Source organism: Cebidichthys violaceus, unplaced genomic scaffold (assembly GCF_023349555.1).
Source record: "Cebidichthys violaceus isolate CVI_PGR_0920_01 unplaced genomic scaffold, fCebVio1.0.p SCAF_85, whole genome shotgun sequence".
In the NCBI taxonomy this organism is placed as follows: domain Eukaryota; kingdom Metazoa; phylum Chordata; class Actinopteri; order Perciformes; family Stichaeidae; genus Cebidichthys; species Cebidichthys violaceus.
The window spans coordinates 415,001-427,384 of record NW_027176970.1 but is presented as its reverse complement, the minus strand read 5'-3'; the positions used below and the strand labels follow the sequence as shown (position 1 = coordinate 427,384).

The 12,384-nt window shown below is 39.9% G+C and overlaps 2 protein-coding genes across 3 annotated transcripts in view; both read right to left on the bottom strand.

The window, feature by feature from the left end:
• mrpl3 (mitochondrial ribosomal protein L3) lies at nt 1-7,118 on the bottom strand. Its single transcript, XM_068702541.1, has 10 exons — nt 6,908-7,118; nt 5,721-5,902; nt 5,543-5,634; nt 4,475-4,573; nt 2,659-2,758; nt 2,473-2,533; nt 2,097-2,208; nt 1,848-1,925; nt 1,665-1,742; nt 1-296 (listed from the first exon to the last, which is right to left on the bottom strand). Exons 1-10 carry the CDS (start codon nt 6,979-6,981, stop codon nt 147-149), a joined length of 1,026 nt encoding a protein of 341 aa, XP_068558642.1. The 5' UTR covers nt 6,982-7,118; the 3' UTR covers nt 1-146.
• Nucleotides 7,119-8,492: 1,374 nt separating this feature from the next.
• The window catches only part of cpne4b (copine IVb), a 20,931-nt gene continuing 17,039 nt past the window's right edge, over nt 8,493-12,384 (bottom strand). For both annotated transcript variants that reach the window (XM_068702494.1, XM_068702493.1), the window contains one exon: nt 8,493-9,463. In XM_068702494.1, coding sequence (XP_068558595.1) covers nt 9,332-9,463 — 132 coding nt within the window. In that variant the 3' untranslated portion in view covers nt 8,493-9,331. The remainder of the gene's footprint in view (nt 9,464-12,384) is intronic.

The following is a 12,384-nucleotide window of genomic DNA, read 5'->3' as shown; positions in this document are numbered from 1 at the left end:
TTCAAAGCAATTACTCTTTATTACAAGATCCAGACATGATTTGTTGGGTTTAGATGAAAACATGACACGTGTGTGTGTGTGTGCGTGTGTGTGTGTGTGTGTGTGTGTGCGTGTGGGGTGGGGGGGTGGGGGGTGGGGGGGGAGGGTCAGGTCAGTGTTAATGATGGGTCTGTGTGAATGAACAAGTTATCGTCGTACAGGTCTTCATCCAGGTCGCCTTCCTCTTCTGTAAAATAGGTAGGGAAGGGAGGGCTGAGCAGGGTGGAGCTCCTGGTTGGCAGGACAGTATCTCTTACCTGGAAAACACACACACACACACACACACACACACACACACACACACACACACACACACACACACACACACACACTTTATGTAACAGCTGTGAGGACATTCTTCTTAATTAACAATTAAGGGACAGAAAAATTTGCTTCTTGTTGCCAACGGCTTTCAAAATCGTTATCGTGAGTCAAGCAAAAAAAATGCCTGCGTTCTCCAGCTTCTCAAATGTGAGGATGCATTGCTTTTGTGTTTTATTTCATTCTAAATATAATTTCTTTTGAGTTTTGGACAGTTGGTAGAAGGAAACAGGCACTTTGGTGATGTTACCTTGGCTTCTGGATGTGTTACAGGCATTTACCACCATTTTCTACAGCAAAATCTATTTTCAAACCTAATCAGCAGTTCTCAAACGTTTTCTGTCATGCCCCCCTTCAGAAGCAGGAAAACCTTCAAAGAAATCAAATTATGTTTTTGTATTTTTGATTCATGGTTGGCAACATAACATTACAGTGAGTGATTCCCTCTCTACATAGTAGCTGTTATTGCTAGTGGCAGATGTTGCCATTCCTGCCCTGAATGCAGATAAACACGAGGAATTCTCAAGGGAATGAGGACAGGTGTCACCAAGAAATCTTCACAATATAATTATTCTTACTAATAATCTTGTTACAACTTCACATTTTAATCAATTATTAACAATTTGGGGGAAAGATCAGTGTTTGTTATGAGTTCCCACATGAATCATATTCATTATAAAAACATAATCAATGATGAAAGTTATTATTTGTTGCAGCCTTTAGTCTTAATTTTAATCAATAAAACATCTATTCTTCATTTACATAGGGTCATTTGAGCTGCACAGAACAATACAAATAAACAATGAACAAACATTAACCTGCTTGTGTGCCCTTTAGGGCAATATAATATAAGTGAATCTAGGGGTGAGTGTGTGTGTGTGTGTGTGTGTGTGTGTGTGTGTGTGTGTGCAAGTGTAACACAGCTGAGCTGGGTGAAATGCAATGCACATTTGTATTCATTATCGCTTGTCTGCAAAACAAATAATAGGCCGAGTGTGTGTCCGCGCACACACACAAAAGGCGAACACAACCTGCTGAGTATGGAGATGGATGCTGTGGATATTATTAACATCATTAAGGTACGTTCCATTCTCTCACAGAAGAACACACAAACACAAACGGATGCACGCACACACACGCGCGCGCGCGCTGCTGATCCAGCACAGTGTCATGAAGATGGATCTTGCAGTTGTGAAGGTGTTTTACAGGTGCAAGGTCACTTGTCTCTGTCAGAACACTAAGCATGCTGGGATTGACCTTCGATTTCATACATCCCAAGTGTGTCTGAATATGATTATTTTTACCTTCAATACGGAGTTCTTGTGGCCGGGCACAGAGCCGTTGACATACAGCACATTATACTTGGTATTGACCCTCCATATCTGGAAGAGAGAGGATGCAGATGAGAGAGTATTGAACCGACATTGCAGCCAAGGACAAAAAAACTTCAACACCATGACCGTGTGTCCTTGTGAGTGTGTGTGTACCTTCAGTCCATAAGCTGTGACGAAGATGTTTCCCATCATACCGGGCATCTTTTTCCCTTTGAAAACTTTGGCTGGATCCTAGACGCAGATGATGAAAGACACACGCACTCACATGACTGGATTATGGGAAGCCAACTGTTCATATCTGGCATGGACAAGCGCCTTACACAGTACGTGTGTGTGTGTGTGTGTGTGTGTGTGAGAGCGTCTCACGCAGTACGTGTGTGTGTGAGCGTCTGTGTGTCTTACCCCTCCAGGTCCGGAAGCTCCTGGTCTGCGATGAGTTTTGGTTTGGCCGTGGGTGGCTGGCTGACCTTTGAACCCGTATCGCTTCATCACGCCTTGAAAACCCTTACCAATGCTACACACACACACACACACACACACACACACACACACACACACACGAAAATTCATATTTTTTCATTCAAGTATGTTTACTTATTGCCTCAGAGGATAGGGATGTAAAAAAAGAGGTTTGGACTTTCTTGTAAAGTAAAAAAAAAAACAATCTTCAAAACGTGATGGTTGGAGCTGAAAGAGGGCAAGAAGTGGGAGAGAAAGCAAAGAGGAAGCAAAGAGGAAGTGACAGCGAGGAGTGAAGGCTGACAGAAAAATAACTTACGATTTGGCTGTGACGTCCACATATTGGCCTGGACGGAAATGTGCCGCATAAAGAGGAGTGCCTGAACACACAACAAACAAGATTACATTACATTATTTGTACCAAAACTGCCAAAACTGTCTATTGTGCGACATGGAAAACATAGTAAATGAGTATTTATTTATAAGCTGAATCACGTGTGTATACCTGGCTTGATGAGGGCGTTGTCTGAGACTTTGAAGGTGGTGACTTTATGTTTCGGAGGCACGCCTGCATTCCGAAACATCTCCATTTGCTCTTCAGACCTCTGCCGGTCAGAGTGACGAAAAGAGAGAGAGAAAATGTGTGAGGAAGCAATGTAAGAACGAACAGCAGTTGGACTTTGGCATATTAAAATTAACAGTGGGCTTTGTTATGACTGTACAGCAGCCAAACACACACACACACACGCACGCACGCGCAGGCAGGCATATGCGCGCACACACTTGGCAGTGAGCGTCTCTGACATTTGCTTTCGCTCGGCTCGCTCTCATCTCAGCCCCTCCAGTCACTCTAGACTCTCTCTCTCTCCCTTTCAACAGACGGGTGAGAAGCAGCCTGCCAGAGCTTCTCACTCCGACAAACTCTGCCGCCGACTGAAACGCGATGTGGCCGTGTGAGAGGGATTCTAAAACAACCTGTCAAGCTCTCAAGAACCAATGAATACATTACACTTTGATTTATACAGCCTTGTTCTTTTTTTCCCTTTTTTTTCTCTTAACCATAAAGACAGATGCAACATTTAGAAAGAAAAAAATGCCTCCTCATACATACTAAGAGGCGATTTAAAAAGAACAAAAAAACCCCAACAACTTAAAAACTGTCTACCCTTTTTGAGATAGATGTATTGGTTCACAGAGCACACAGCAGAGCCAGTGTTGCTGTCTGTCACTTTGGGCTGCAGTGTTTGTGTTATAAAGGTCAGTCTGACGCAGCGATGGGACCTTAAGAGTTTATTACGAACATGAAAGACAATTTATAAATGTGTGTGTGCAGGAAATAGCGGCAATGAAATCTATTGGATGCAGTTTATTTAGAGGCCTGAGATGAGATATAGTCAGTGATGTGTTAGTGGGTGAGTATAATTTCCTGACTATGGATCGGTTTTCATGAACGGTTTTAGGACTGGGAGGCCTGATGTGATCTCAATGCTACGGGGAAATGACAAAAACTCAGTCGTGCTTCCATAAAGCTGTCACACCGATTAGATTTCATTTTTCCTGATTATGAAATGTAGCCAAAACTAAAATGAGCAAATAATGGACATTGTGATGTGACTGAGTATTTGGCTGCTCTGCTGGCATTAAGAGCATAGCGACTGGTAATAGATATTCTCAAACAATTTAGTACAAATTTAACAGTTCAACAAGTCATCAATTTCAGCCTTGTTTATGATTCATGAAACTAATATTAAATGTAAAGTAATTGTCTATAATGTTGAGATTTTTGGTGGAATTTTTTGTGAATAATTCAAACCAAAGAAAAAGAAGTACATTTTTTTGTTTACTTTTCATACAACCTGCAATAACTATGGCCTCTATCAACTACTGAGGGAAATATCTGCTCCACTGTGTTCACCAGCTCGTCTCTACTAACTTTGTTTGTCTGCTGTTTGGTGTTGAGCAAGAACTGTACCGTGTTTTTGTGTGTGAAAGCATCTAAAAAAAGAACCAAAACTGTGGATTTGCAGGCCAGACAGTTAAATAATGGGCTGAAATTCACTATAAAGTAATAATAACATACAAATAATAATAATAATATAATAAGTATCTGTAAAGCGAAGGGAAGCAGTCGTTTGATTTGTTGCTTTTATAAAATATTGATTATAGCCTGAAAAGCTAGACGAAATGACAGCTACAATAATCTACTCACCAGACATTTTCTAAGTAACATCGCTGAATTGTTTCATATGTCGACATATCCAGTTTCACAGCTAAGATAAAACTTAAGCATGTATTTAATGATACTAAGAGCTATTTCTTACATGGAATGGTGATACGTTTTTCCCTCCTACCAAGAGGGCGGCGGTGTGTCCATCATATTCTTCCTTGGACAGGTGCTTTATTACATGGCAGTCCTGCACCTGGAGAACAAAGAACAGAGGCTGGATTCACAATAGTCAACAATGTGCAACTCTGACCTACAATAAATATAATACGCAATTAGCTGAAAGTCCCTGGTGTAAAACACTTAAATATGGGGCAACTGGCTAACTCACAAAACCCCACTATCACTACATTTTTGCAAAGTACAAGTAAATGTACAAGTAAATGCAAGTAAATCAGAATGACGAGGAAAGAAGAGGATAATATAGCCGACATAAATGACAAAATGTCATTTTACAAAGCAGCATTGAAATCTGTGCTTCACTGAATCATCACATACTTTCAGTGTGGCTTCAGATAGAACATGTACCACAATGCCAAAGTGGTGGGAGTACTTTCACCCTGAGAAAGTAAAATTAAATGCTCTACTTTTTCATCTAGAACAGACTGTTCCCGTGTCAGCTGAAAAGAAACAAATGACTAAATGTGAATCAGCAGATGGGAAAGAAGTTTCTGTTTGTCCTTGATTCTGATGTGACGTGGAGGTGATGACAAAGTCTTATTATTAACTTTGACATTTCACTTTAAATTGCAATAGCAGTTTGTTGTGCTACCCAACACAGTGAGTCACTTTCAATAAAGAGGAGAGTTAGCGCACACGGCTGCAATTCACAATCAATTCACTTCACTGACGGATTAGTCGATGAGATTGAAACGTGATGGGAATAAACATTAAATCTGTTCAGGGGGTTCAATATTTGCTATTGTCCCCCCCCCCACACCCACACACACACACACTCTACAGAACAATCCAGTGTATTTGACTGATACTTTAACCTGCTGCTCATTTCATTATGGATCACAAACGCACATTATCATTCCTGAAGAACATCTGAGGTTGTTTTGATGCAAAGTGAAGGCACAACAGTGGTGTGTGTGACTGTGTGTGTGTGTGTGTGTGTGTGTGTGTGTGTGTGTGTGTGTGTGTGTGTGTGCGTGTGTACTACCTGTAACATGGTGGCGACATGTCTTTCGCCTGTTTTTGTCCAGATAGGAGCCATCCCCAACTTTACGGCTACTAGCCCAACTCTTCGACTACCTGGGCAGAGGAACAGATGATTGAAGTGTGAGGGAACAGAACAGGGTCTCATGATGTTCACAGCTCTCACCGTCCATGACACCTACCCTGTGTCCACTCTTGTCGCTGCCAGGGCTCATCTTTGAGCGGGTTGAGCTTATCAGCAGTTTGTCTCCTGTATTCCTGCGCCGCGCTCTTTCTCATGTACTCCTGGTTGTCCTCCGTGAGGTGTTCATCAAACCACGTTGTGGTCTTTACCGTTCTAATACAACCCGCCACATGGGCAGGACTGCAAGAAGAGCAAATTCAGGGAATCAGGTGGAGCTATTTCCCAGTAAGACCATCACTGACGTCCAGAGCTGGACTAATGATGACCAGCAAATGTGACCAGGTAGCATACCTGTGTGCTTATTATTTCAGGGCTGCAAATAATTATTCTGTTGCCTTGTCAATTAATGTAACATTCTTTTTTCCAATTCATTTTGAGTCAATTAAATTGCAGAAAATAGTTAGATATGCCCATTGCAATTTAAAAAGTTTGAGGGGACTACTTTGGAAAATAGCTTATTTATTCGCCAACAATGGTAACAATGGTACCAAACAAACAAACAAGCACACCTTTTTTTATAACCGATTATCAAAATAGTTGCTCCTTCATTTTCTGGGGCTCGTCATTTCAGGGCTAATTTATGTATTCACTGTTTAACATGAACTGAAAATTGCCTTGCTGCCTCAGATCTCATACTACTCTGTCACTTTAGTAATAATAATTATAATATGTCCTCGCGGATGAATAACAAGCAGGTTCACACATCCACAAGGACAGTTTGTACATCACTGCTTCGTGGCGAGTCAGTCAATATGCTTCATTTAAAAAAGTTACACAGGACTGAATGAACCGTGGTGACATGTCATATTAAAGTCTGCCCACCTACACTTGGCTCATGTGTTACTGAAGACTAGTTCGTCAGTCCTTTATAAACAGTCTCTACATTGATGATTTAGTATTTCGTGTAACATTAAAGCACTAAAAATCTAAAACAAGAAACCTTAAGAGACTGTAAGACATATTTAACGTTACAAGATACAATTATAAGAGACAATTAAGCTAGCTTTGGTGGTATTTTGCAAAGGGAAAATGATAACAGTAGCTAATTTATTTGCAAATAAAAGGCTAAGATATAAACAACAGAACAGCGTTGAATTAGACTGTGCAGTTAATTCACGACAGCAACCTACGTGCTGAGCTAACTCCACTTCAGTTATATTAACACAACTAGTTAGCATTAGCCACCTTTCAGCTGCTGTCCGGAGAGAAAATATTCGAGTTCCCCGCTGAAGAAGAAATCGACAGCTCCACGACGCCATTGCGCTCTGTAATGTGTACACTTGGCTACATATAAATATGTAAACAACTACACACAAACTAGAGGGGCACGAGCGCTCACAACATACGCACAACCATGCCTTAGGTTTCGTCCTGTTCTAAATGTCACCCTGGCTACTTCCGGTCCGTGACATAAACAGATCCCCTGCACAGAGGGTCATGAAAATCGTTCCACACAACTATTTTTTTCTCTTAATTTTATACTCTGATACTCCAAAACGCGATTAAACTGTTACAGTTATATAAAACGTAATGCTGCTAAATATTTGATGAAAATAACCCAACAGAAATATAACTAAATGTTGAATTTTAAACAACAATTGACATAACAATTTAGTAGTCTTCGAGCTTTCAATCATACAACGTGATCTTCATTAACTATGGATTTTGCTAAGTTGTCCTGAAAATGTTGATGTTTACATTTCCATTCACAAGCTCTATACAAGGCATACAATAATAAAGAACAATGATAAATAAAACAAATAAGCATGATATATGTATTGTATTTTGAAAGGTCTCAAGTAAAACAAGTCCCATTGATTTGGAGCTTCTTGATGTCTCCTGAATTTTGACTATAAACTAAGTAATATTTGAAAATTGTTTTTTAAATTCATTATTAGTATTATTGACTCATTGTCCCAGGTAATTGTATTAAATACAAAATATAGCTTTAGATAATGATACTAGATTTTATAATAGACCAGAAAAGATTAGTATAGAAGATACAGTATTGCTCCTTTTCGGTGGTTTCTCCCAGCCTTTATACATCCGATCCACTCAGTGTCTCTCAGATGTCGGTGGTCTCTGAAACAGATATCAGGAGGTTCCTCTGTTGAATACTGATCTGACTGTCAGAGACCGAGGCACGCATGGAGTGTACTCTCAGGACAGCACAACTGTGGTTTGCCCTAATTAACTATATGGAGATTTGTGAGATAATGTATTCTTGTATTTTAATGTCTGTCTGGGAGACATAGAGGGTGAAAGAGAAATGTTGTGGATGAAGGTGTCATGAACCAGCACTCCACAATACTTGAAACTGCAACACAAACAAATAACAGTGTCAACCTACAGGGCTGTCCATTAGAGACAGAGCGATAGAGGTGAGTGATAACTAAGTGGAGGTCTGCATACAAATAGTCTGCATATTCAGTGGCAAACGGAGAAACAGAAGCTCAAAGGGAAAAATAAATCAACTCTTTGTTGTCTTTCTTTTTAATTCTAGGTTATATCGCCACCCTGAACACACAAAATGCATTTTGATTTATGTCACTTGGGAGGAAGTCAAATTGTTATACATGAATTCCTTGGAGAACCTTACAATGACCATAAATAGTACATGTCTAGCCCCACACCTTACACTATCCTTTACCAAAATCCAAGTCTTAATTTAAAATGTAATTGAACCCCAGGCAGTTTATAGATATATTTATGTACCCACAACATAATTAATACAAGTACACATGCACACAAACATTGGATCACACCAAAATGAGAAAACCAAAGTGTCTTTATTATAATCAACATGCAGAATACAGTTTTCAGCTCACAGATGAGTGTCTACCACACACGCTTTGCTAACCTCCCAAAACTCTTTACAATGTAAGAAGGTTATTAAGAAATTATTACAATTATTAAGTTGTTCATTTCCATTTAGCAAAATCTCAAACAAATCTGTAGAAAAGAACCCCCAAACATCCAAGACAACCCTGAATGTCACTCAAATGACAGAGATACTTTATTTCATAACTAGCAAGCGGGTACTGGAGATTGGATATTAGCAGGAGCTGAATTATTCATGCATTTATGCAGTACACTAACAGGGACACTACCGTTGCCATAAATAACATTTGCAATGCTAATTCTAAGCATTGCGGGCTATGCAGTCACATATTTTTTTTTACTACCCACAGATCTTTTGGTTTACATAGGCTACTTGCTAGTTATCTAAATAAGGTAGGAATGTCATTTCTTTGGGTGGGCTATGGTCTGAGTCTGCATGCTGGTTCAAAAGACTGCTCTTATTTCTATAAACATCTTTTAGATATACAGTAGATAGTAATAATTTCCCAGGTGACGCCATTGTGGCCAAACATGCAACAGTCATCAACAGAGTAGTTCAAATTGTTTCACCACAACAAACTAATTCTCTGAGCTAGACTACTTTATGTATTATGTGATATGGTTATGTGTTTGTTTGTGTCTGTGTATGTGTGCTTGTGCTTTTACCTGTGTATATGTATTATACAGTACATACATACATTTGTATATGTATATATATATACATGATATATGTGTGTATTTGAGTGTATCTTTGCATGTAGTCCATTGTCAGGGACTGAAGGTTCTTGTGGACTCATAGTCCGACATACACTTGGGTTTGATGCCTTTTGCGTTGTAGTAATCCACCACCTGGTTAGGGACTTCTGCCAAAACACTCTTAGCCAGTGCGGCTGGGGAGGCCTGGACACACAGAGACAGAAGGAGAGCGAGGAAGAGAGGGGTCACAAACACACACACATCATCAGCCATGCATGATTCTAGGATGCTACGATTTACCGTTGTGTTGCTATCAGCCTGAAGCTGTCAAAGGTCTGGACTAGTGAGACTGATGTTATCAGACAAGCTCATTTGAAAACCTCAAAACGTCCCTGCTTTCACCTTTTTGTCCTCTAGTATCATAGTTTGTTTGCTATGGAGAAAAGCTCATCAGATCCTGTCTATTCATTAAAAACAATGCATAAAACCAAAAACAAATGATCATGCATTAAACCTGGGTACAGATAATACTGGAAAGTAGTCCACTAGAGTTTGTTCCTATTTTGCTATTATTTGAAAATAATAGCATAGGTTTATGGAAAATGTATATTTTCCTAACAGGAACCATTGCAGCCAATACAATGACAGTTTATGTTTGAAACCTCCATACTGCATATTACAAAATCACTTTCCTCGACAACATTAATTGGAGCTATTTGTAGCTAGGATGCATGTCGTAAAATTGAGAACATTCAAGCCTTTTAGAATTGTCATAATCACCTCAGCTAAGTGTTTATTTGTATTCATTGTATTCTGATCTATTATGTCCTCTGTGGATGGTTCACCACCAGGGCAATTATTTCTGTGCTTTTATATGTCTGTGTATGACTTTTTTCCTCTTTGCTTTTTATTTTGTTACACATATGTAATAAATAACTAATAAAAAAATGTTGGTCACAAAAAGACCTGTCTTATTCCATCAAAGGACTAGATTGATGATGAATTAATTGTAAGACTTTTCCTTTGAAATATACAGTTAAAAAAAGAGAAACATATTCTTATGCGTACATGAATACACACACATAATTTCGCACACATACAGGTCAGCCACTCCTCTGCCTGAACGCTCACATGCTCCCACACCACACACACCTCCAAATCCCGTAAGTCAGAGAGTCTGTCGTACTCCGTCTCACATAATTCCCAGAGACAATGCACCATCAAAGTGCACCCACCCCGACCCCACTCCCTCTCCTTCCTCCTCTCATTTCCACCCTCCCTCCCAGCTCCTATCTACCTGTTATCCCCCACTCTGCCTGTCTCACAGCAGCTCCGTCCTGCTAATCCCTTCTGAAAAGAAACGACAGAGCAGAAAATCACCTCTCCACCTCTGTCACACACTCCCTCGCTCCCTTTTGTCTTTAGCTCCGGTCTCCTGTTGACCCCCCCCCCCGACACCACCACAACCACCGGGCGCTGTCTCTCTCCCTCCACCTTCCTCTTCTGCTCCTCTCCTCTTTGACTGTCTCTCTATTTACTTTCAGGTATATGTTTTGAACTTGTGCACTTCGTACATTCTCCCCCTTCTCTCTCTGTTTAGCTGGATGTAATTTGTTGATGTCTCAACCTGTCACAGACCAAACTCACCATAGCAGACTGGGCCAAACAGACCCTGTCAAAGTCAGACAAAATTAATGCCACCAGAGAGATACACGTGCACACACACACACACACACACACACACACACACACACACACACACACACACACACGCACACACACACAGACACGCATTGAGAAGATAGCTGATGGGTTTTGACGAGCACGCCAAGCATATTACGCCCACACATTCACATTCGTTACCCCCTGAATACAGCACTTCTTGACACCCACCCATCCACCCGACACACACAGAGACACACACACACACATACACACACACACACACACACACACACACACACACACACACAGACAGATAGAGCCACTGTTGACTAGAACGTTTTAAAAGCCGTTGCTTATTGTGCCCCCCTCGGTATTGAACCTCGATACTTTTTGATAATAAACAATGTTTACTCACACTTTTATCCCACGTTTCCACATCTTTCTTCTAAACAATAATACTTCTCTACCGACTGCAGCTGCAACCTTGGGTAATGCTGACAAATTATGTACGTCATTCCTCGAACACGAACTGTCCTTGGTGAAAGTGCTTCTAAAGCTTTTGCAACCTCATCTTTGTGTGAGCTACAGAGCCACTTTAAACTAGATTATTTTATAAACACAATTTTAAAAACAGGATTAAGTACTATATTTGAACCTTGAATGTACATGTCCTGTTACGGAAAAGCACTGCTAATTCATTGTTTGATGTAATTTGACTGTTACTTGTTTCTTTTATGTGAAATGTCTTATGTTGACGTAACTGACCTCATTATCATGATTGTCTGCTATTGTCCATTTATGTATTTGTGCTGCAGATATTAACATACTGTACTGAAAACAAAGTCCACCTGCCTTCTAATGTTGCTGTTTTGTTTTAAGTCTGTTTTTTTGCATTTTTATGTGAAACATTTTCATGCTGCTGTTTTGGCCAGGACTCCTTCGCTAAAGAGATTTGTAACAACTTTTGCATGTTACAAATCTCAATGTAAATATCCTGGTTAAATAAAGGGGGAATAAACAACAACAACAAAAGTATTTGGGTTTCTATTTATGGGCCAGATTTTTCAGCATTGGGTAGCCAAATTTTACAGGGCCGGTTTTCAATATGTTTCATTTTTTTATCTATTTCACAGTAATTATTTAAGACTAAAATGAGTTTGTTTTAGAATTGTATCCAATATTAAATGTAATTTTACCCATTAGTAAGTAAGGGCTAACAGTAAATTAAGACTCATTTATGTGATATGTATGTTCTTTGTTGAAGTACGAACTAGAGAAAACTGTGGGCTGCTTGATTTAAGGTTGAATAAAAAGTGCTGCTGTTGTGGTTGTTGTTGCCTTAAAGAAACTCTTCAGCATGCCATCACGGTTCAGGTGCCCCCAATTTGTGTTTGTGAGACACAAATCTGTCATGGTCAAATAGGCCACAACCGTGGGATTAAAACAGTGTTTGACTTCAA